The 25714-nt window shown below is 38.6% G+C and overlaps 1 protein-coding gene across 6 annotated transcripts; it reads left to right on the forward strand.

Moving 5' to 3' along the window:
- Window positions 1–1560: 1560 nt before the first annotated feature.
- On the forward strand, window positions 1561–25259 carry pacsin2 (protein kinase C and casein kinase substrate in neurons 2). 6 transcript variants are annotated; one of them, XM_044186173.1, is made up of 12 exons: window positions 1561–1739; window positions 12204–12295; window positions 12647–12803; window positions 13077–13312; window positions 14866–15021; window positions 15314–15489; window positions 15687–15807; window positions 16866–16913; window positions 18166–18296; window positions 21799–21948; window positions 23077–23258; window positions 23382–25259. In XM_044186173.1, the coding sequence occupies exons 2-12, from the start codon at window positions 12239–12241 to the stop codon at window positions 23492–23494; spliced, it is 1527 nt and encodes a 508-aa protein (XP_044042108.1). In that variant the 5' UTR covers window positions 1561–1739; window positions 12204–12238; the 3' UTR covers window positions 23495–25259. The 6 variants fall into 6 exon arrangements, with proteins under 6 accessions (XP_044042108.1, XP_044042112.1, XP_044042110.1 ...); XM_044186174.1 differs by lacking the exon at window positions 1561–1739 and adding an exon at window positions 1818–1927; XM_044186177.1 differs by lacking the exon at window positions 21799–21948 and having other exon boundaries at window positions 1563–1739.
- Window positions 25260–25714: the final 455 nt, after the last annotated feature.

Raw genomic sequence — 25714 nt, forward strand, 5'->3', positions numbered from 1 at the left:
AGAAATGTTGTTGTGACTTTGGTGAACTGGCCCTTTAAAATTTTACTGAAATGTGTTAATCTACAGCATTACAGCAAGTGTTTAAGTTTCAATTAAGAATCAATTAATCAATTAAGAATCAATTAAGAAAATAATTGTTCTAATTTGTGGACAGTCCTCACGTTCTCTCAAACTGCACGTGATGAAGCAAAAATAGCTATATATATACACACAACTCTGCATTAAATATGTATATATATATATGTAAAAACTAATGGGCCTACAGCAAACACTCAGCAGGTAGTGCTGGGGCTCTAGGTGAAATATAATTTTGTTATGTGTAGTCTGCAGTGTGCACATCATGGGTATTTGAAGCTGACAGGGTACATAGACAATGCACAGAGAGCATAAGGAACAGGAGGCTCTGACTCACGAAGACACCCAAAAACAGCGTCATGTTTGGGGTGACCATGACCCTTGTTATCACATCACAATAGACTGACTAGAATCCTACTTTATGGGAGTTTAAGAGAAATCAAAGGAATCCTCATTTTACTGACGACCCCTAGAAAGCCTCTCTAGGGCCCCTGGAGGGTCACAGACCTCACTGTGGGAACTAGAGCCTACAGGGGGCCTCTGGATAAAGTAATTAGACAAAGTTTTCAAGGGACGTGATGTCAGACAGCCGCGCCTCTCCACACTTTGCATAAAGCTAATCAGTTTAAAATATTGCAAAATCGGAAGTTAGGTAATTTCAAAATAAGGGTTTTGACACTTGCCTGACACTTGATTGTGTCATTCGAACAGCTGTGGCGCTTATATTGCTTAAACAGACTTAAGCTAATTACTAGACACTCTTCCATGTTGTTTGGAATGAGTTTTGTTATATTCAGGCAAAAACCTGTGCATCACTAGTGGCCTCCACCCAGGGAAGACAAATGAAAATGACCTTTTAGCTATATCTGGTACATGTATTGTGCATTGTCCCTGCTAAATAGACAATAAAATGAAGTTATATTTGTCATCTTGTCTTTAATTACAGAATACTCCAATTTCCAAGTATGTATTGTTACTTGTATAGTTACTTTGCGAAGGTGGAAGATGCATACATATCCTATACTTAAATAATGTAGCCATACAACATTGTAAAAATACTCCATTACGACAAGTAAAAGTCATACAGAATGGTCCATGTTGGAGTACTGATGCATAAATTTGTTAGTAACATTTTAATGTTGCAGCTGGTCGAGATAGAGCTAATTTTATATACTCTTAGACAGTTTAATCTGTACCAATGTAGCATATTTTACAAAGTGATCATGTGTTTTGTATGTGAAAGCTCAATCTGCAAATTAACTAGTAACTATAGCTGTCAAAATGAGTGGAGTAAAGTACAAAATTTCCTCTAAAATGTAGTGCAGTAGAGGTATAACGGTGTATGGAAAGGAAATACTCAAGTTAAGTCAAATGATTTCAAAATTGTATTGAGTTACAGTACATGGATTTACCGGTAATTACTTTCCTACATGTATGACATAAAACGCATATCGCCTTCGCATATTGCTTCGGTCTTATTTTGAAAATCTTGACCGGATGTGCTGTGCCGTACTTCGGGTAACTGACGGTTGTGTGTCAGTCAGTCAATCGATGGTGCCGCTGCTGAGCAGAAAAACAGGCGAAAAGACTCGTAAATTGGAACCAACAAGAGAATTAAGTCTTCAGTTAAACATAAACCCTCAAGAGGAATAAACCTGTACCAGGTAAGCTTAAACCAAGACTTTTACGTTGTAACTTTTAACTTTTTTTTACTAAAGGGGCTGTGGCTAATTCGCTAACACCACAGCTAGGGGCTAACGTTAAAGTTAACTTACTTCCCGATGGGAGGAGGTTGGTGCTGTGGTGGCCATAAGCACGTAAATTATTTAAATTTAGTAAAAGCTACAATAAGGTAAGTGCTTGAGTGATCTCCGATGTGTAATAAGATATAAAATTGATTTTTAACTAGTTCATCATTGACTGAATGTATAACAAGGTAGCAGTAACTTACGTATTTCAGGGTATTAAAAGTCCAAAGACCTAAGCTAACGTTAGCACCGTTAGGTCGTAGTTTATAAAATGCTATCGTAGATACATAATGTCACACTTTTGGTTGTTATGGACCAGGTTAATTCATGTAGTTCCCTAGCTAACTAGCTTTCACAGGGAGAGACTAGTGTTTCATTGCATGTAGTGATAAAGGGCGGGGCAGGTTGCGCATGTAAAGATAACCCCCCCTGGCCCTTGTCATATCATCCTGCATGGTGTGCTTACAACATTACATACTTTTGTCATTTTATCTGAAGAGAGATGGCTCAGTTCCTGCTGGCTGCCTGTTTCGTTTCAGGGTTGCCCATCCGTGCTCAGTACAGTCAGTGCTTTAATTTGCTCAGTGCCAGCTAGCTGCCAAGTTAGTCCTGACTCCTGTACTGTACATTTAACCCACGTTACATGTACAGATAGAAATGTTAGGTTTCAGGGCGTTGGTGGCTTTAATATTTTGATCATTTGTAGTCAAACACGAGGTAATTAATCACGTGAAACAAGGAACCTGGCCTATTTTCTGAGCATGACAAACTGCCAATATGAATGAATCAGTGGAAGTCATCAGTCATCACAGTCATGCAGCTGGAGTATTTAGGCATGGCTAGTGACAGTATATCGGTATGTGTATGATTTGTTGGGGGAGTAGTGTTGTCAGGGTAAAGCAGTAGTGAAAGCTCTGTGAAAATGCTGCTGGTTCCTTATTTCTGAGGGGGCCATGTGAACCGATTGCTCCATCGCAGTACCGAGCTAAACTTAGAATGGGTATTCCAATTCAGGCTGAAGGCACTGCTCTCCATTTAGAGGGATCTTATTGGTGTATATTTTCCAAGAGCACACAGGAAGCAGTGACAGGGATATGAGACATTGTGCAGCAGAATTTATTCCTGTAATTCATGTAGTCTGTTAGTATGAGTGGACATGAACTACTCCCACCAAAGCTGAGAAGGCTGGAAGTAAGAAAGAAGTCTTTTATGCTCCACTAAGTTAATCGCAGACTGGTATTATGACTGGTTCCCATGTCTCATATTTGAATATTTGCTGGGTTTCTTAGTCTTCAGTGATGATAAGCTGAATATCCTTAGGTTTTGGACTGTTTGTCAGACAAAATAAGCAATATGAATTAAGTTAACTTGGGCTTTATTTTCTATTTTCTGATGTTTTATGGGCCAAATCTGAATAATTTATTACAAAAATTAAAGCTGAAACGATTAGCCGAGAGACAGAAAATTAATTTGCAAAAGTTTTGATAATTATTCATTAATACTACTTTTGTTGGACGATAACATTGTCCCAGAAAAAAAAATGCGATAAACGATATTGTCATTTTATGCCACTGATATAATGCTAATATAATAGCATAATAATGAAAGCACACCCTTTCAAAGAGCAATAAACTTTTAAGCTGCCTGCGCCCCTCCCATGGCGAAATTAAGACACAGTGAGCAGTCAGAAGCAGCGCGACCAGAAATGAAAAAGTGTCTCAGACGCAGCATAGTTTTTTCTGTTACATACGGCTTTGGTGCTGTGAAATAAAATGCTCAGGCGTTGTGCCCGAGTCTTATAATTGTAGGGAAAACCCTGCTGTTTATGTTGGTGACATTCTTATCCAAATAAAAACGCATGTAAACACAATGTGCAATATCGTACGATATATGGACATAACCTCGATCATTTTTGCTGACCTCGATAAGTTGATAAAGTAATTATCGTGACAGGCCTTTGTTTGAATCGCTTTTCAAGCAAAAATACCAAACTTTTGCTGGTAGCCAGCCTCCTAAATGTGAGTATTTTCTGCTTGTCTTGGTTTAATATCATTATAAACTGAATATCTTTGGGTTTGGGGACTGTTGGTCAGACAAAACAAGACTTTTGAAGATGTCACCTCATTTTCTAGGAATTTATAATGGGCATTTTTCTGACATTTTACAGACTAAATGACTAATCCAGAAAGTAGTCTGCAGATGAACTGATAATGAAAATAGCTGTTAGTTGCGGCCCTTATTCACAGACCTTCTGGTTATTGTAAGTACAGTAAAGCAGCTCCAGAAAGTTTCAAATGCTGAAGTCAAGTTTTAGGTTCCTGTGTGATCTCTGTCATTGTGAGAGAATTTGCTAATGTGTACATAGCAGATGAACTGTGTTCATGGCACTTTCCTGAAAAGTCTGCAGCTTTTAATTGAATCACATGAGATGAAAGCAGGACAGAGGCTTCCACAGGAAAAAGTGCCTGTCGGTGACGTCAGGATCTCCCCTTCCCTGTCATGTAATACTGATTTTCCCTCCATTATGTTCCTGTCTATTCTGCTGGCATGTCCAGTGGAAAATGCCTGAAGTGTGGAACAAATGCCATTGTTTCTCCCTGGCCATGGAGCAAGGGGTTTTTGAGCAGACGGACTGGTCAGTTATGTTGACGCTACAGTTGACCTGGTGTTGATGGACCAACGGTTTTATTTTCTGGTGTTTTGGAGCCTCCTAACCACAGTATGAACCTCTGGCAGCGATCTCTATAAAGGCTGGATAGGTGGGAATGAGTAATCGAGAGGCTCCACATTTGAAAGGCCATATTCCTGGGAGATCAGCAGTCCTGTGCAGCTGTTGAGCTCACGTGAGGAAGGAGGGCAGAGGTGATTGACTGACAGGGAAAGAAAATCAAGGTTATGACCTGCGATTGCCATGGAAACTTTTGACCTTCAAGCTTGTGTGCAATAAGAGAGAAAGAAGCAAAGGAATGATTGTATTTTTTTCTCTCATAGCCCAGTTGGGATTTAGCAATGTCCTGCTGTGAAACCGCAATATTGAAGGGATAGATCAGCTCAGCTGCACTCCCTGCCTCTCAGATATTGCAGGCGTTTTATGCAAGAAAAGAAGGAAATGGAAACAGACAAAAAAAATCATTCCTGGTCAGATAAGCAATTTTCATGTGATTAAGACATTAAGGCATTGGCAAAGTAGAGCAGTTTTTAAGCTTGCTTGTTACGTAACCACTCTCTTCCTTCAATCCTCATGTTTAGCATTTGTACTGATGATTTAAGTGAGTTGAGTGTTACTTTGTTGTATTTTTCATTTCAAGCAATGGTCAGTAGAGCTACAGCTAAACAATAATTTTCACTGGATTAATTGTTTGGTCTATAAAATGTCAAAATACTGAAAAATGTCCATTACAATTCATAAAGCAAAGATCTTCACTTCAGAGCTGCAGTGATTAGTCAGTTAATTGTTAATTAATCAACAGAAAATTAATTTGCAACTATCTTAATAATCGATTATTTAAGACATTTTTAAAGCAAAAATGGCAAAAATTCTCTGGTTGCAGCTTCTCCGATATGAAGATTCGCTTTTTTTCTCTGTTTCTATCATTTTAAGCTGAATATCTTTGGGTTTTGGGCTGTTGGTTGGACAAAGACATTTGAAGTCATCGAGGAAAATGGGACTAATTCTTTCAGCTGTAATAGTCAGCAGAAACACCTGACTGGTTTTGACCAATAGTGTCTTTCCTGAACCATAAAAACAGCTGGAAAAAGGGACTTGTCTGTTCCTCCTGTATTTAAAACCCTGGAGAAGTAAGGCATGCATTCTCATTTAGACAAATCCTGTAAGCAGTGTGGGTTCTTGCTTACGACAAACATGCAGACAACGCTGGGAGGTCTCAATATTTAGCAGGAAACTAAATATGACACAGCAACCCTCAGGATCCACTTACTGCACACACATTTCCCCTTTCCAGCAGTTACTGATTAGTAGGCCAGCCAGATCGAGGCAGAATGAAATATTGAGATTGTGTGACATTAATCTGCTGATGTCCTTGCTGTATTCTGTTGATAAGAGTTTGTTCTGTTTAAAAAGTTTTTAAAAAGTATAACCTTCCACATCCTTATGGGTCAAATGTACTATTAAAAAAAAGTGATATATGATGTCTGTTGGTAGTCAAAGTTGAGGTTGGTTTCTTGGCACTCTGATAATATTTTTCACCCACTAACGTAAACACACACAGCTTCAGGGCAGGTAAGCATGTGCCTGTCAGTTGTATATGAGCTCATCTCTGCGGTTTGTGTATCCTGTTGTTCCCTGCTCCTCAGCTCCATTCATGTCGCTGTTCCTGTGTGACAACCCCCAGAGCTCTCTGAGAAACATAAACATGGGGTGAATAGACTTTTTGTGGGAAAGAATATGATCTTGTACAGAAGGGCCTGTTTTGTCCTGCCATCTTTCCAACATTTTGCACACCCTGTCTCGTCTTTTGGTTGCGTCACCTTTATGTCCAATTTTCCCCTCCCTGCGCCAGTTGTAAAGGTCATTGATATCTCATGTGTCTCTAGCTTAGACATGACTCAGGTCTTCTCATATCCAGCAGCATAGTACAGTAAGCTTTCATGTGCTTTTAATAACACATATGGTCATCTCTTGCTTTTGCTGTCTCAATATCTGCCTCTCCTCTCCCCGTTTAGCTTGCCGCCTGTCGCTGGCAGCTGCCACTCTCTGAATCATTATTCACAAATCAACAAACTACAGATATACGTTAACCCTCTACTTTGAAACAGCCTCGTCTGTGCAAATTTGGATACAAATGTGTGTGTTTTTTATGAGTTAGATGAGTAGTGGCAGTGTGGGAACTTGCTTAACGTGCCAAGGTTCAGTTTAGGCATGGTAACATTGAGGAATGCATTTGTTCACTTCTATCTTGAGGCTGTTGTCAGCAACCAAATTCCAGCATGCTCAGTACATTTACTTATCAGACTTTAGGGGATATCATTGTTGTGTTTGATTACGTAATCACTAAGCCTGTAAGCTAAGAACCCCAATTCAGCCATGTTTCTGCAGCCTTGATGAAATCAGGCATTTGTTGGCAAGAAACACTGTTTTATGTGTTTATTTGTCACTTCAAATTTAAAACATAATGCCAGATTTCTCCATCTTACATTCTCTCCAAATTCTCCTCATTCCCATGTGCTTTTTTGTTGTGCATAGCAGCACACAGTGTTGAATTTTCCAGCGTTCTCCTCTAGAGTGACCGATTGAGTGGACTTCAGACCTCGACTTAGTCAACAGCATTATTTACAGTTCTGGATCAAGCCACATTGTTTAACACAGTCCCCATATCCTTCAGAGCCAAGGGTGTTCAGACGGTTGTTCCTGTTTGCTGTTGATTACATCAGGCCTCCCTTTGTGCTTTTTTAGCTTTTGTGATAAAGAAATTCCCAATACATTCTTGCAGCAGGTTTTTTGGCTATGCAGGGTCATTTTCCATACATCTGTGTCCTTATGTTTTAATTGTAAATTTTGCTAGTAGAGAGTAGATCTAAGGACTACAAAACCTATACCTTAATGAAGATCTGGGTGATACTGTACATCAATATGCAATAGGATCAAGAAAACGTGGATTTTCATAATATGGTTTAAATGTTGACTTTTACTGGTCTTAATGGCTGCATTGCATTTAGTTGATCCACCACATGATTAATTCTCTAAATGTTCTTGTATGTAAATATAATAATATAATGTCACATTATTAATATCAAGTCAAAAGTAATGTGATATTTGTTTCTGTCAATCTCAGCCCTTATTTGGTGCGAAAGAGGAACATGTAGATTTCTAAAGTTGCCAATTGTTTAAAGATATTTCATGTGGCTGTCAGTGGAAATTTGTGCTCAGCAGCGTTTGATGTCAGAAGACTTGTTGCCATGTTTAGAGTAGATATTTGTAGCAATGTGTCCCTCGTCTGTCCCTCTCTTGTTCTGCAGCAGTGATTGGGGAATGAAGAATATGGACAGCTGGTAGGGAAATACAGCAGGGACAAGATGACAACACTGGGCTGGATAATATGTGGTTTTTCATGCTGAGAAATAGGCTCCCATGGTTTTTCTTTTTCTTTTACACGCACACCTCTTGCAGAATCAGACTGTGATGGATCTCTGAGTCTCATCACTGTGATAGCTTGCACATTTGAGAATTAGGCAGTCCACACAACACATATTATTAATGCTTATGAGGGTTTGATGCTACAGGACCTTTTGCCTTATATGTATACAGTATATGTTTTGTGTGTGTATAGCCAAAGTTTTTGGACTCGAGATGATTTCACCTCTGACAAGACAGAATACACACAAGTAGAGCTGGGAGATGTATCAATATAGTAGAAATATATTGTAATAATAATAATATCGTAATACTTTAACATTTCATATAGCTTGATAATATGAGGGCTACAACTAATAATCAAAAAACAATTATTTTGTTGATTAATCATTTAAAATTCTATGTAAAATATCAGAAAATAGTGGGGAAATGGCCAGAACAATGTCCCAGATGTCAGAGATGTCTGTAAATTTCTTGTTTTGTCCGACCACCAGTCCAGAACCCCAAAATATCCAGTCAATTGTCGTATATGACAAAGAAAAGCAGCACATCCTCACATTTGAGCAGCTGGAACCAGTGACATTTACGCATTTTTGCTTGAAAAATGATGATGAATCAATTATCAAAGTAGCTGCAAATCAATTTTCAATTAATTCAATAATTATTTCAGCTCTAAATATTATAAGACATTATAAGATGGAATAGTTTTTACTGATTTTGTTAAAATAGTTTTGTGATACAGCTTAAATGTTTTATTTTCTCGTCTTCAAGGCTGTACAGTCACAGTTAAGTGATAAAATGTTCTGAACTCATTTGACTGTGCCCTGGTTTACATCTACTTTAAAATGGTAGTTTGCTCTAGCTATTCCCTTCCCTGTAGATTCAATATTTTGTTAAAACACTTGTCTCATGAAAATGTCATCACATTAACAATATTAAGCTACTGAGTCAAAAATATTGTGAAATTATTTTAGTATTTGATGCATTCAAGATGCTCTACATACACAATTGTGTCTATTATCAAGGCTATCATTCATGAGGAAGTTGAGTAAAATTAAACGTGGGTTTTTCTAGAAATGGTGACAGACAACATCTGTTTGTGTGTAGGTGGCTTGATGTGCATGTGTGTGTTTGGCTGTTTGACTGACCTGATTGTAAACTACAAACAGTTAAAGGGAGGATTGTTCCCCACCTAGCAGTGACCACAATACTACCCTCTGTCCAAGTCCTGCCCTGGAGGACACGGGCCACTGACCATTGACCAACACACACACACACACACTAAACACCAGCCCTCATCCTCTCGCTGTCTTGCTCAACTGAAAGAGGCCCTGTGTGCTCACACTTGGCACTAAAATGCATCTTGTGTGATTCGATCACAAGTGGACAGCTCCAAATTACAGATAGGTATTTTGGTAGATGTTATTGATGCTTGAATGAGTGTAACTGACTATCAGACTAAAAATGAAAAGTGAGAGTGAGAGAGATGTTTGTGTCTTAATTTGGCCACTTTTTGAAATTGCTGTACAGATATGCCAAAGATTACAAATATTTTATTTTGCATTTTTACATCTTTGAATCTTATTCATAAATATTTGTTTTCGTTTATATTTTTTTGTGTTTTTAGTTATGTACTAATTTAATTTTGAATGAAGTTTTAAATAATCAACAATTATTTTCATTATCGATTAATCTTTTTGTCAGGTCAGAAGATGGTGAGAGATACCCATGACAGTTTGCGTAGACTAAGGTGACTTGTTTTGTCAAACAGTCCAAAACCTAAAGAGAGAAGAAGATGTAAGTGAGGAACGTTGGCATTTTTACTTGAAAAATGACGTCAACAATTAATAGAATATCAAAATAGTTGTCAGTCGACTAATCGTAACAACTTAACCATACTCATTTTTAAACTTTAAAATGTCCAGCTCAGTCCATATCTTGGTCACAACTCATTAATAACCAAATTAAGTGATCCTTATCAAACATGCTTGTTTCTCTTGTGTGTTTGTTAAAAAAAATGAACATAAGCGACTATATTGTCATCAGATTTTTTTTGTCTCATATATATATATTGATATCTGTATTGCCTCAAAAATCCTGTATCAGTCAGGCTTTAGTCTGCAGGTTGTGTGTAGTGTGAACACAAATCTTTAGTCTTTTGAACTCCTGATATATATCATTTAGTCTGTTAATTGTGAAAAATAATGACAGATGACCATCACTAGTTGTTTTCATTGATTAATCTTCTCGTAAATGACAAATTTCTTTAGCTCTGTTGAATTCAAATGTTTTTCCTTCCTAGTAGTGGTTCCAGTTTTCCTAGAGGTGCAATTAAATGCGAGCTGGAAAGTAAAATCCGATCTTGAGTGGTCACTTGAGATGCATTTTAGACAAGTTCTGATGCCTGCAGTCTGTCTCAGCTGGACGCAACCACAATCTGAATATATATGGTTACAAGATACTAGATCTGAACAGGGCCGGTCAGGCTGTAGAGAGAGGAGACGCTCCAGGCTGATGGAGAAGGAAGGAGAGGAATGAGAGAGTGAGCAGACAGGAAGAAGATGGAGGAGAGGAATAAAGAGAGACTGTTTGCAGGGGTTGTTGAGTTTGAAATGATGGACGTGAGGAGAGAAGAGGGGGAAGGAGAGTAACAGAGGACTGACTGTGGTATCTGTCTGTAGGAAACGGAAGCTGCCCACTGTGTGCTTCTTGACAGTTTCTTTTTCTTTATCTCTCTCAGAATCACACACACACCCACACACACTATATATAAATATATATATAATGACTCTCTGTGCCGCTATCAACCACTGTGGTTTCAGTTTGTCATGTGTTTGAGGGTGCCTAGATTATCAAACCAGATCACACACTTTCACTCCCCTTCCATGTCTCTCTGTATCAATCTACTGAACTATTTCTCTTTCTTACTCCACGTATTCACTCTCTTATCAGCGTCTGATCCACAGCTGTAATATCTGAGGAACGTTGTTGTGACATAATGATAAAGTTGGCTTGATGTTGTTACCTTTCAGCTGTTGGTTTCATAGTACATGTAGAAAGAACAAGAGTGAGAGTGTGTAATGGACTGAATTAAAAGGTGTTTCCCTTCCTGTTTGCTGTGTATATATTTAAATGTCATATTGATAACATTTTTATGTAGACGAATATTTATTTTTTTTTAAAAAACATCCACAGAGCTTTTAGAAAGGTGCAGAAAAAAGTATCATTTTTCCTTTTAAAAAAAAACATATATATATATATATATATATATATATATAATATAATATAATATAATGATATGATTGTGAATTAATAATTTAAAAAAATTTTACAGGTCCAAAATGAATGTTTTGTTTATCTCTGTGTGAGATGTCTGACATTTGGTTCCTGCTTCTAGGCTTGCTTGTGAACCAATAGTATAACGACGTTGGTATCACATGGTATAGTTGCCACTTAGTGTGGAAAAAAACTACACTGACGTTAACACATATTAGCTATCTTAGCTTAATAGTCCGAACAACAATAACCCATAAAATTACAGATCTTCATATTTAAACAAAATAAACAACTTCCGACAGTCATAGTCCTCCTGTGTTACTACTCCTAATGTGTTGTCACCGTTTAGATAAAAAAATAACCTGAGGAGCTGCGTTAGCATTAGTGACGATTGCGTCCAGTTACCTAACATTATAGTTCCCTCAAACAATGTAACGTTATAACAAAGATGCGTATCAGAGGGGATTTTGAAGTGGGCCAGGGTCCAACTTAACCGAGTACAAGTTTATGCAGGGCAAGTTAATTGACCAGTCAATGGTTAGCTGTTTTAGCTGTTTTTATTTAAAAAATGAATTAAAAAAATTGTTTGATTATCAAAATAGTTGCTGATAAATTTTCCGTTGATCGATTAATCAACTGTTTGTTGAAGCTCTAATTGAAAGCAACGTAGCTTTAAGAAAATACAATAGAAAATGGCAAACTACTGTTTTACATTACCTGTCTACCTATTCTTCGTGTCAATATTGTTTTGTAAAGCTGTAACCAGCAAATAGTTAACATTTCTACTTAATAAATGAGTAAAATGATAGTCTATCAATTTTATAGTTGATTAATTTTCTCTCTGTTAAAAGATTAACTGACTGGTCATGATATGATATTAACTTTTTTTTTAGCTTGTATCCCTAAAGAAACTTCTGTTTGTAGTATTTGGCATTTGTAGCGAGTGAGCTAAGAGGGTGTTTTTAATCACATTCATTCATTGACACTTTATTTGTTTTTATGTGTTTCTCTAGGCCCTACACACTGAGTGTAACTCAGGGCAGCAGCGATGTCGGGCTCCTATGATGACTCCATGATCGATGTCTCCAGTGACAGCTTCTGGGAGGTGAGACGCACAAATTCCTTCCTAAAAGCCTAAATCCAGGAACACAACTTCGATAGTGAATTTTTGTTGCTGAAAACTGCTGTGTTGAGATGACATTTACGTCTCAGCTGGTTAAATAAGTAGAATAAATCCAGTGAATATAACAACTTAACCACAACACATCTGCAACACAATAATGCTGCTGTAAAATTATTCTCTCTTCTCAAAATAAATTAACTCCACTCAGGGAACAACATCTTTAAGGAAATCTAGTGCAACGCTAGCCATAACTAACATTTTTTATGTATTTTCTATCTCCTTTTCAACTATCTTTCTGTTTTCTCTGTCTGTGTCTCTGTTGTTGGTTCTCAGGTTGGTAACTACAAGCGAACAGTGAAACGGGTAGACGATGGCAACCGACTCTGTAATGATCTGATGAACTGTATTCATGAGCGGGCCCGTATTGAAAAGGCCTACGCACAGCAGCTCACAGAATGGGGGAAGCGCTGGCGGCAACTCATAGAAAAAGGTAGGAATATAAAATATATATATATAATATATATAAAAAACTCAAGCTTTTACATGAAATTGTATAAAGCAGTTTTAATTTCCAGAGTCAGTACTTGTATAATATTGACAAAAAGATATTATTTTATTAATCGTAGTATAAAAAGTCCCAGGGATTGTGCTCTTTGCTCTCTTAGGGACAATGCATTTAAACCACAACACTGTACTGTATTTTCCAAAATCCCTGAGAGCATGACTTTCACAGACACTGACTGGTAAATAACTCTTTCCTCAGGCCCTCAGTATGGTTCGTTAGAGCGGGCGTGGTCTGCTCTGTGCACGGAGGCAGAGAAGGTGAGCGAGCTCCACATGGAGGTGAAAGCAGCACTGATGGGAGAAGACTACGAGAAGCTGAAGAACTGGCAGAGAGATGCCTACCATAAACAGATGATAGGCGGCTTCAAAGAGACTAAAGAGGCTGAGGACGGCTTCCGCAAGGCTCAGAAACCCTGGGCAAAGAAACTCAAAGAGGTGTGGATTTCAAACTCATAGAAACTCATAGGATACTAAAATAAAATGAGGTGTAGTATTAGGTAGCATCTTTTAAAGTAATTTCTGTCAAATGTACTGTTTTAAAGTATAAACAGCTAAGCAGTTACCACAAGCAAGTCATTTTTCAAGTCACTGATTCCAGCCATGACTAGCAATTTTACCCTTCAGCTCAGATGATTACATATTCCTGACTCACCACTGTTTTCCCTCCATGACTACCTGCTTACTAAACAACAGCAGAGCAGAACCACAATTGCAACATCTTGATCTTGAATAAGAAGCTGTTGCCAAACATTAGCCACGGTGTGCTAAGTGGCAGCCAGTTATTGTATCCTGTAGTTCTTTGACTGTCAGTAGAAGGGAAGGAAACTCTGAGGGCTTGCAGGGAGACTGGCATCTATTAGCTCAAAATCAGGTCAATGTATTTCCTGCAACTGCTTTCATTTTAGCAGCCTGTTTACTTGGCAGTACACACATTGCTTTCTGTTTCTATGCATGCTTATAAGAGCGTGCGCATGCAAGTATTTGTATGTTCAAAGCTTCTGAACGTTTTGCGATCTCCAGGCTCCTCAACTCTGTTTCCATGTGTGTGTAACCAGGGAGTGGTGACATCATGGCCTTTTCCTTGCGCAGGGACAGAACATTACAGTTTTGTAGCCATAGTGATTTATTGATTGACCAGACAGGGACGAGTAGTAGAGGGTAGAGAGGAAATGAGGTTAATTAACTGATCTAGAAAATGACTAGCTGACATGGGTGACATGGGCAGTAAATCAATAATATGTCAGTAATATACATAACACATAGATACAGTATTTGACTCATAGTCCTAAACCCTTATGTGTTTTAGTGGATTGACAGACAAATAGAGGAACACCCAACTCCTGTAATATGAAATTAGAGAGGAGTCCTTGTATTCTAAGTGTCTTCTACTTAGGACCTCATTGTTTGTTCAATAGGGACATGGCTGCTCTGGCCTTGACCCAAGTTACACTGGGCACTGCCCTAGACACTCTTCAAATAGATCTCAGGGATCAATGTTTCCATGTTACCTCCCCTCACATGAGTTGGTTACTGTATATGAAGTGTCATCCAGGTCATTCATTCATTCCAACATTCATGTGCCTGGGGCCTCAAATTACCAAGCTTCTCTGAGTAGGAAATTGGTTTTAATGATTCCAAAAATGACAAATGACACAAATGTAGTCAGGCTTTTAGGCACAGAAGTGAACATGTGTTATCAACCTTACTAATAAAGAGAAATCAAATTTCATGAAAGACATTTAACATGCATGTTTAGGATAGTTGACAACAATGATCTTATTAAACGATATTATTGTTGTTATTGGATTAAAAATAGAATACTTTTAGTGACTGACTTTGGCCAATTTTCCAACAACTTAATTGTAACTCATGCTTAAATCCCTCATTCAGACACCAATCTTTGATTGCTCTTTCTACACCTCCACAATTAGTTTGTTCTAATGACTGCCGCCATTGCTTGTATTTTATTTTATCGGTTGTAACCACAGATGGAGACGATGAAGAAGTCTTACCACTCTGCCTGCAAAGAAGAGAAGCTGGCAGCCAGCAGGGAGACCAACAGCAAATTGGAGAGCAACAATAACCCTGACACCCAAAAGAAGCTCCAAGAAAAGGTGGAGAAGTGTCAGCAGGAAGCGCAGAAGGTAGGGCTTCCTTTGGAAAAAGACTATGTAGCATGGCAAGATTGTGTTGTACCTTGGCTTACGAGAGTGCAATATGCTGTGAGCCCACTGGAAGTCCAATCTTTAAATCTAAAATCTAAATTATAGTTGAAACTAAGAACCTGTGTCTTTTGGACATTTAATTTATAACCCAAGTAAGAACCATAGAAATAACATCAGCACTGGTAGAGTTTGCTTGGGCTGTCTAGATACACAAGTATCATCAGGAATTCATGCTTTTTAATGTGTCACTTCATTCCTCTCTTTCTCCCAGGCTAAAGAACGCTATGAGAAATCCCTCGAAGAACTCGACAAGTTGACCCCTCAGTATATGGAGAACATGGAGCAGGTGTTTGAGCAGTGGCAGCAGTTTGAAGACAAACGCATCCGCTTCTTCAGAGAGCTGCTGCTGGAGGTTAAACAGCACCTGGATCTCTCAGCCAATCACAGGTCAGACACAGGAAATTTTTGTATTTTTTTTTTTAAATGGCAGTCACAGGGGTTGCTCTTTTCCAAGCATTGGTCACACAGGCCATTTAATGTCTGAATACATAAATGTAGCTGTTGCAGCTGATGAACAGCGCTGTGAGAGATGCTTGAGACTTCAGGTATCACTTAGAAAATAATGTTCAATATTGTCTCCATAGATTCCAGACAGTCTACCACACACTGGAAGACACAATCTCTGCTACTGATGCTGAAGAGGATCTGAAATGGTTCCGGTCCAATCAAGGCCCCGGCATGCCAATGAACTGGCCCCAGTTTGAGGTACTACACCATTGATTTATACTAATAAAAGAGTATAAGAAGATAGAGGATGAAAGGAGGGGACCCATCCAGAGTGGCTCTCAATAGTTGTTGTTGTTGTTGTTGACTTGATGACATAGAGTAATAGTCCTTATATATTATTTAGTGAGGTAATTATAAATGAATTACAGTCCTTACTTATCTTGACATGCTAGTATCTCCTCTTAAGGACCACTGGTGCTCTCCCAGGCCCAACTGTGAGAACCGCCAGTCAAGACAACAGCGGAAATGGATTAATAAGTCATGCTGAAAAATGTTTAAATGAAAAAACGTCAAGGGCATTATTGCCATAGTTTTTTGCAATGTTACACATAGCACAAGCAGGAGTTATAGCCCAGTGTCATTTTTGTCATTGAAGTATGCTGTTTGGCAGCAGGGGTGAAAGTAAATCTTTCCTCAGCAGTCAGCGTGGCAATGAGGGGGATGTAGTTTATGTCATCTTCCCAACAAAAGGTCAAATAAGAAAAAGAGGATGGGAAGGCAAAGAAAAAGCTGCATGTGCTTGAATGCTACAATTTATAGTGCTGTTGAGTGGTCTTGCAGGCATAGCTGTTCCAATGTGGCGCCTTCTTCCACTTGGATCATTACTAGGCTGTTTTTGTTTCTGAACAAAAACAGCTTGGTTTTTTAACTGCTTGGTTTTGAAGGCTTTTTAATAAAGGAATACATCTTTTCTGTGACAAGATACACACACACACACACACACACACACACACACACACACACACACACAACAACAAAAAAGAATGAGACATATCCTGTCAGACAGCTCCAACAGGGTAGATATCCAAAAGAAACTTGAATGAATAATAAACTAAATGTCAAAGAGAAATGTCTGACTCTTTACGTCATGCAGTTTCTTAAAGGAACAATCCCTAGAATAATTTGCTAAGTCTTTACTACATTCACAAACTAACATTTCTACAGCTTACAGTGTAAATGCTACGGTTTAAGGATTAGACTGTGTTGTCCACATTAACCCTGTTCTACACCTGCTTCCCTTTCCCCGTGTCTGACAGAATTTGGACTGGTCCCATCCTCGCTCCTTTAAGAGAAGGTCCATTGTAGTGAGTTCTGCATGGGAGGGCTGTTCTTTTCACAACAACCATGGGGGGAGGTCCTTTTTTTCCAACAACACTCCCACTCCTTACTGCTTCCATTTGTGTGTGTGTTTGAGGTGGTTGTGTTTGTATCTTATATTTACCTTTCAAGGATATTAATGAGACAAAGATGCACGTGGTACATGCAGACACCACATGGACCACAGCACTGTCCCCGCCATAGTATGTTCATGCAAATGTGTGACGTATCCACCTCTGTTTCCTTTTCCTGGTAACTACAGGGTGTTTACATACCTTTTCCTGGATATCAGAATTTCTAGAATTACTCTATACCACTATTAACACAGCTCTGACGCTCTGTTCTTTGTCACCTTTGGACTCTGACCCCTCAGTGGTTGTTCCACTCATTATTCTGTCCATGTGAACCCTGCAGTACGTCACATGATGCCACCGTGGCCCAGCAATGTCAGAGTCTCAGAGGTCACGAGCCAGACCGAAAGATTTTGGTCTTTAAATGTTTGAGTGGCCTGATAAATCAGAGGGGTCAGACTTTTAGGAAAGCTCTGAGGCTGTACTTACTAATGTAATATATATTATTTATATGAAAGAGGGACAGTACGACTGCTGTCTGAATTATTTTAATTTATTGGAGACATCAAGCTCCAACACAAGATTGATATCATGCTGTCATGTCGTGATAGATGCTGGAAATTTCCCGTACGTTTTTTTAAAACAAAGTAAATTATTATGAACGTAGGTCTGGTTCACCAGAAGTCTAGGTATGAAACCAGCCTTGTGGGCGGGGGGGGAATTATAACTATATCTGGATACAAAAAAACATTTCCTTCTCTGTAAGTGTGTTGCTATTACAATACTGGACCTTCTCTCTTTTGCTCTGCTCTCCCTGCTTACCTTCTGGTGGAAGGGTGACTCCTTGGCGCTGTGTTTCTTTCAACAGGCGATGGATACTGTACATGGATTTGTCTCTCATTTATCAGCTCTACACTGGACTATATAAACACACATGCATGTACAGTTTCAAAATCCAGAGTCGGTGTCAAAGCCTGAGTAATGTTTCACAGATTTATGGACTGAGTTGTGTGCGTGTATATTGCTGTGCACATGCCTGCGACTTTTTCCTCCCACTACTAGCTGTGAAGGCACGTTTTGAACCAAGCTCAACCACTCAGTTCGCCAGGTTTGGCACAGTTGTAGATGTAATACTTGACTCCAATGTGTGTCTGTGTGTGTCTACCAGGACTGGTCCATAGACCTGAACCGAACCCTCAGCAGACGAGAAAAGAAGAAGCCATCAGAGGGCATCACTCTGACAGGCATCAGTCAAACTGGGTCAGACCAGCATGTTCAGCCTGCCAAGACCAGCAGCAGGTAGATACCAGATCCCTTCCTGACTCACTTCCTCTGTCTCTAACAAACACACAGAGCACACAGAACAAACTGAGCATCTGTTCGTAATGAACACACTCAGTTACTCTCTGTCTTCCTCATCCAAACTCCCCACATCAGAGATAATACAACACACCACATATGGCTTCTTCCCCTTCAGGAATGCTTGTAAAACACTACATTAGGGGAGCTCCTCGAGTGACGTCTAGTTGTACGGCCATTTCCATGGTAACGGTAAACATTTTGTTACAGCTTGTTGGGAAAGAATTCATCCTCGTAAGACTGGAGTCTGCTGGTACATTGTTGAAAGCGAGCCAAAAAGTAATGTGGAAATATTACTCACACACACCGAGACCTTCAGAGCAAGAATATTGTTACAGGAAAGTTCAAAGAAGGCCAGATTAGCGTTCAAGTCAAACACCTGCACCTGGATTTAGCAAGTTTGTGATTGACAAAAGGATTAAACAGGGTGGCTGTGGGTCTTTTTAAAATGTCTTAAATTCACATTTACTAATGAAATGCCTTAAAAAGTATTAAATAATCTTAAATTCTGTTTGGAAAAGTGTTAAATATTTAATTACTGGATGCTGTAAGCATGGTATAAAATTCACTCCAACCGCAAAATGCCTGTTCATTTCATCTTGATTTTGATTGCCTTATTCGTTAATCCTCCTAGTATTTCAGAGCAAGTCTCGTTCATGTCATTGTGATTCGCATCGCACAGTCCCTATTCAGAATATAAATACGAGGAACGATATTGGCTGAATAATGGGTAGGAAACATTGTCAGGTAAATAATTGTCCAATTCCACTAATATTTGGGCAAAAGATGAGCTTGGGGCAATCATCAGTCCAATCTACACGAGGAGATTCATTATGACAGACTGTAGGCTAAATGAGACAGGATGGCATTTACCTATTTATTTAAAATCCATGTATAAACTATAAAACAGAGAACCACTGTACATTGATATAACCTCATTTCAGACTGGCTGTAAGACAATTGTAGCCAAAGACAAGTACGCCTATATTTTCACATTTGATTTGATTTTTATTGCAAAATTGGCCTTAAAATTAATTAAACGGTGGCAGTAACAAGTCTTAAAAAGTCTTACATTTAACTTGCTGATACATATAGACACCCTGTTAAAAGAAATATTAAAAGAAACTTCTGCATTACATGTTTACCCTCTGATGAACTAATGACGTTTAATGGAATTAGACGGCTCTGTCTAGGTTGAGAGCCACTTCATGTTTGATTGTCAGTTTTTAATAACAGGATGTAATCTTTCTAAGCCAAGATAAGATAAGAACTTAGTCGTCCCTGCACTGTTATATCTTTGGTGTTGTGGCAACAGCACCAAAGACATAACAGTGGTTCATGGAAACGACAACAAACAGCTGATTTAGATAAAAACTTTTCATGCATCCATCGTCATGGTAAAAAGGCACATCATACAGTCAGTATGCAAGAGATACATTTGTAAAGATGTGTGCTCAGTTTTACTGGAATATGAGAGTTTTGCTCAACCCCTTTAAGTGAGGTTAGCTGTGATTATCCTGTCCTGTGTCTGGCCTCTAGTCTTCACATTCCTTTGCAGCTTGGTAATAAGGTTCCCTTATTTTAATTTGCAAAACACCTGCTGTCTCCCCTTATCTAGACGTCAGTAGGAAGAAGTGTGTATGCAGACACTAGAGGAGTGTGTAGAGGAGTCAACAAAGGGAATGTCAGGCACGGGAAGCATTTGACCTCTGAACTTAGGGAAAGTTGACTGCCATGGGACTGCCTCTCCCTCAACTAGCCTTTACAGCACGTTGTTTTTCTGTCATTTCCTACATCTATGGGTGTGACTGGGGGATTTTGTGTATGTACAGGGTCTGGATAGGTTTAATTTGTAACAATTTGTATTATCTTTCTATAGTCACAGAGCACTGACTTCAAAAACAGACTTCAAAGTGAAGGTCGGTGACTTATCTTGATTGTAGTTTCAGTAGTTTATTTTATCAACATCAAAAACCCAGCCCTCATTCGTATCAATGTATTTTTGCCCTTTTTTATTTTTCCCATGTTTGTTGTTGAAGCTTGAATGAACATGGTTTTAACACCCACTGGATAAAACAGAAAAACAACTCTTTGAATCTTCAGGTTAGTAGTTATAAGGCCAGGTTTGTTTGTTGACTGAAGCCATCCAAAGTGACATTGTGCCAGACTCCCTGTAGAGCAGAGTTTGGTGTAATAACTCCTCAGGCTCAACTATGGCATGGCTATGCAAACAAAGGCATTCACATTTCTCTGCTTCTCACAACTAGGCCAACTGCTGTTCACGGTCCAATAATTCTGTAAACAGAGAGTAGAAACCCTGTGTTTCCTCTGATAACTAGTGGAGGGCTAGTGCAAGTTTTGTGCCTTGATGCGGAAGGTGACAATAGTAGGAAGCAAACAGCCCTCATGTGACTTCTTCAGAAAGATATTGCACCTATACAACCCAGACCTGACAAATAAGTGTTTGACGTGTCACTCAGGAAGTGTCTTCTTGATGTTTCTATAGCTTTGTACAAATTATAATGTAAAACTCCTGTTTTTGCTGGAGCGCTAAAGTCAACAAGTCCTTTCTATCTCTGTTTAGTCTGACTTTGTAATGTTTCCATCTAATTTGTTTTAAAATGAGAACCCTGTAAAAGGATCTTTAAATATGCACTGGATGGGTACATACATGATATAATGCTAAAAGATTGAGGCTAAAGCTGCCTATGTCCCAGCAAAAAGTCCTCACCAGTTGATAATTCTTATTGAAATAAACAATCCGCATTGTTCTTGTATCGTGGTGTAGAGCTAATTGGTACTAGTATTATAAGGAAAAATGTAAGATCACACTCTTATTTCATTGTAACATAAGAAACATACATATTTGGAAAAACAAGACCTATTTTTAAGAGATTTATGCTTTATTGATTGTATTAGACGGTGTAGTCCCTCATTCGTCCAGGAGTGTTCTATCGTAGAAATGGTTTCAGTCGTAGTCATCTGGACAGAATCCAGATATCAATCGGCTCAGAGCCGAAACGTTTTGATTCTGAAAACGGTGTTTTGTATTTTGAAATACTGTTTCGATTTCAACGTTAAGCAGATAAACACATTGTTTAATCACTGTTTTTGTTCAGCAAAAGGCCTAAAAAAACAACACCATCCTCTAAACTCTCGAGAAACCGCGTATCGGTCAGCCCCATGCACACTGCTTCAACCTGTGGTGAAATGCAAAGCTTGACAGGTCTGCCGCGCCTAGTTACGGTTGTTAAGCTATGATTGGACAATCACTTCTGTATTACAAGAGTATTTGCAATTTAAAAACACACATTAACCTCAACATCACCTTTGCCGGGCTTCATTATTATTTAAATGTGTCCACAGGTCATGTATGTCACAGGTGTGTCTTTATTTGTGTGCATGTCAACAACCCATCTCTCACTGTGTCCCATCTTGTCAGCCTGACTGTGCCCACTAAAACAGCACCAGTGGGCTCAAATCCCTTTGAAGATGACGAAGAGGAGGAGGAGGAAGAGGAGGAGAAGGAGATGGCCGTGGAGCACCAGACCACAGTCAACCACATCAGTGTGAATAAAGAGGAAATAAAAACGTTGGTGAACAGGAGAAAATACTTCGCCCACCCGCAACCTCGCCTTTTCTGTTTTCTATCTTTGTTGGATCACATCCTATCTATCTTTCATGGATCGCTGTCCATGCCGCGTCTCTTACCATTTCTTCATTTCAGTTACTTTGCTCCCTTCTTCCTTGTAACCCTCTCTCTTCCCTCAGGTGGCAGGTTGTTGTCTTGCTCTGCATGGTCATTGAAATGGCACTGCACACAAAGCCAATGTGTGTCTGTCTTTCAATCCTAACAGTGCCACGTCTTGCAGAACATTAAATGTCATGCGCATGGGGGCGCATGTCTCTGCTGTGGGAAATCCAATATGTTTCTGTCTTACAGTCAGATCTTATTTTTGACACACATATATAGATTGGTCGTTTATACCAGTTTTCTCACAATTGCCAGACAATTAACAGGCTGTATAACATTAAAAGAAGTGTAAATACAGATACATAAAAGAACAATTAAGATACAAATATGTTAATTTAACCTAAGGCCTTGGCATAAATCAATGTGAACAGGTCTGACTGTAAATGTATGTGTGTTTACTGTTTTTCAGCTTTATAACTCTCTCTGTCAGAGCCAAGTTCTCTCTGGTGTTTAGGTGGCTCCCTCTGTTGGCCGATCAGGTTAAACTCCAATCATGCATTCACAACAATGATTTGTCTTGCTTGGTCTCATGTTGCTTGATTTTTCATGTCCGGTTTGATATGTGGTCATGTTTTGTTGCATTGCCGTCCCTCAGCATTGTGTGCACTCTCGATCTTAAAGTGGCATATAAAAGCGACTTTTATATCATTTGTCATGCTGCCGGAACCGAATGCTTGCTTTGTAGCACTGATGCCATCAGTAAGCATGTTTTCCACTTATTTAGAACTGAAACAAGAATGTTTTCAGGATGAATCACAAAGCTGTCCCCGGATTTGGAGATGCACTTTGGGCTTTTTATGTGTTTTGACTTTACTTGGTGTTATATTTATTTTTCTCACTTTTCTAACTTTGAACTTTTGTCCCTGCTTACGCCCCTTATATGCTGGATTGTCCAGTTGATGCATAAGGCCCTGAGATAAACATGAAATTACATTTTCTAAGCAGTTCTTTTGTCTGTCCATCCAGTGCGAGCAGTATGGAGAAGACCCCAGACTGGTCAGATGAAGACACAGGTGGTAACCCTTTCTCTGCCAACGGTGATGGGAATCCATTTGAAGATGAACCGGCTTCTCCAGTCGTATCTGTGCCTGTCAAAGCCCTCTATGACTATGAAGGACAGGAGCAGGACGAGCTGAGCTTCAAAGCAGGTACATAGCGGGAATGGTGTGAAACACTCAAAAATTTTGGGACTGCAAAACATTTTACTATTCTGTCAGTTCCCAGTAGGTTTCTGGATTGCAAATATTCACCCCTCCCTCTTCTTTCTCCAGGAGAGGAGTTCACCAAAATTGGCGAAGAAGATGATCAGGGTTGGTGCAAAGGCCGGCTCAAGGATGGACAAACAGGCCTTTATCCTGCTAACTATGTGGAAGACATCCAGTAATGAATTATCACAAATGAATAAATGTGAATTAAAAAAGTGATGTGTTTTGCGAATTGACAGTGCAGCTGGAAACAAGAGGGCTCTGCCTTATTTTCAACCCTTTTCTCTCTGTTGGTTAAGACCGCACTGGTGTGGGAGAAGGACAGAGAAGAGAAGTTGCAGATTGTAAACGGACCACTTGAGATATTGTTGCTTGCCACAGATTGACCTTCATAGAAACTAGGTTTCCAGATGATTCCAGGAAGAGGACAGAGAAAAATTGCTGTCATTGGAAGATGTGTTATGTTATTTAGAATCCCATTTATGCTGTTACAAAAATAATAGCCTTTTCAAGTATATTTTAGATAAGATTCAGTTAAATGTATGTGTGAATTTGTATATTGTTTAAACGAAACACTGGGATGACAAATCGTCCAACAATGTTAAATGCAGTCTTAATATGCAAGCCACTATGGATTCATTAAGGGAGATGACCCTCTTTACAACCATAATTATCTGTTTTAGGTTTGAAACCATTTCTGCCTGTCAGAATCCAGTCCATAAATGTTAATTGTTGGATTTATTTTGGTCAAAGTAGGCCCTTATGTTGAGATTTAACTTGATTTTAAACAATTGCTTACATTGTTCTGTCATTTCTTTCAGGGTTTTGTTTTTCAATTCAGTTAACTGTTCATTAACTGTTCTGGTTATTTTATACGGAATGAAGATCAGTAGATCCTTATCCTGATTTAGTTCACAGTGGGTAGGTTTCTCCAGTCACTGCAATTGAATGTATATTCACTGATTGTATTTTCTCACTTATTGATTGTTCACTTTTGCTGATGTTGATGAGGTTTTTGCAGCCACTGACCCATTAACCCTCTGAACAACTGTCCTCAAGCTTTTCACACAGATCTCTCTACTTTCTTTTGACTGTAGATTGTAATACTATGAGTCTTTTTTTTTTTTAAATGCAACACTGAAAGTTTTTCACAAATGTTTATCTCACTTGAATCTCCATGTTTTAATTATCTCGCTTCTTGTTAAATGTAAATTTATGGGAGAATATTTTAGTGTTTGTTTTGTTTTTTAAAATATATTACAAGTCATAGCAATAAAACCACAGCACAAGTATGGCCTTGCATACATGCATGTAAATAGCCTGGATGAAACATATTAGAACAAATTAAGCATCAAGATCAGATGATATGTAGTTGGGAAATTGATGATTGTTAATTTATGACGCCACAAGTGCTTTTGTTCTACTCTTGATAGAATGCTGTGACTGAGAATCTGAGTTTGTATAGTAATTAAATATTTTATGGCAAATATCCCTCAAATCTGTTATTTTGTTATATTTGTAAATATGATTATTTTTTTCCCTTCACAGAGGGCCATACTCATTGAATTAATAAACAAATACCATGTGAATAACTGTTAATTTTGTCTTAGGAGCTATGACATGAATGGATATACCTAATTTCATGACTTCAACACGTGTTTTGATCATGAAGTATTTTGTTGATGAACTGCCATTGCGCAAGCTCCAAATTCATTAATTGCCAAGTGTATGGATGAAATCACTGAAAAAAGAACTGCTATTTGATACCTTTAACTGCAGCATGAGAGGAATAGGATTTTTTGTTTTTGATGATAGTGAGAAAGGAGTTGTCTTGCAATGTTTTCAGGGCACGCTGTCGTCAAAACGCAGCAACAGCTGTACTTGCACAGTAAGGTTTGTAAATGTTGTCCCACAACATAATAAATGAATTTATTGGAAAAAATACTTTGTGTGTGTGTGTAAAGTTTCTTAAGAAGTTTTGAATATTGTTAATTATACCATTTGATGTCAATAGGTGAGTTGTACAGTTCTGTTGGTTGCAGAGTGTACAAATAAGCAGCACTAAAATGCTTGAATTTAACTTTACGAAATTCAATACACCAAACTTAACCATGGAATCCTACAAGTGGTGGAGTTTGTGCAACGTTGTGCTTCAATTCCACACATTTTTAGAGATATTATAAAAATAGTTTTTATTTGTCTGATGTTTGTAGTCTGTATCTTGCAGATAAATCCACATTCCAACTGGCGAAGGGTCTTCTGATTTCCATTCTAGTGTTACACATTTTTGACAATAATTAATAACATTTCAGTGGTAAAGGGTTTAAATATGTGAAGTTACCCAAAAGGCAAAAATATCTCATACATTTTGCTAAAAGCTATGAGTTGAACTCACTTCA

The sequence above is a fragment of the Siniperca chuatsi genome, linkage group LG23 (assembly GCF_020085105.1).
Source record: "Siniperca chuatsi isolate FFG_IHB_CAS linkage group LG23, ASM2008510v1, whole genome shotgun sequence".
NCBI classification, from domain to species: Eukaryota; Metazoa; Chordata; class Actinopteri; order Centrarchiformes; family Sinipercidae; genus Siniperca; species Siniperca chuatsi.

Coding starts and splice junctions, on each gene's coding strand:
- pacsin2 (XM_044186173.1), top strand. CDS start 12,239: ATGTCGGGCTCCTATGATGACTCCATGATCGATGTCTCCAGTGACAGC. Junction 12,296..12,646: donor CCAGTGACAGCTTCTGGGAG/GTGAGACGCACA, acceptor GTTGGTTCTCAG/GTTGGTAACTACAAGCGAAC. Junction 18,297..21,798: donor CCTGCCAAGACCAGCAGCAG/GTAGATACCAGA, acceptor CCATCTTGTCAG/CCTGACTGTGCCCACTAAAA.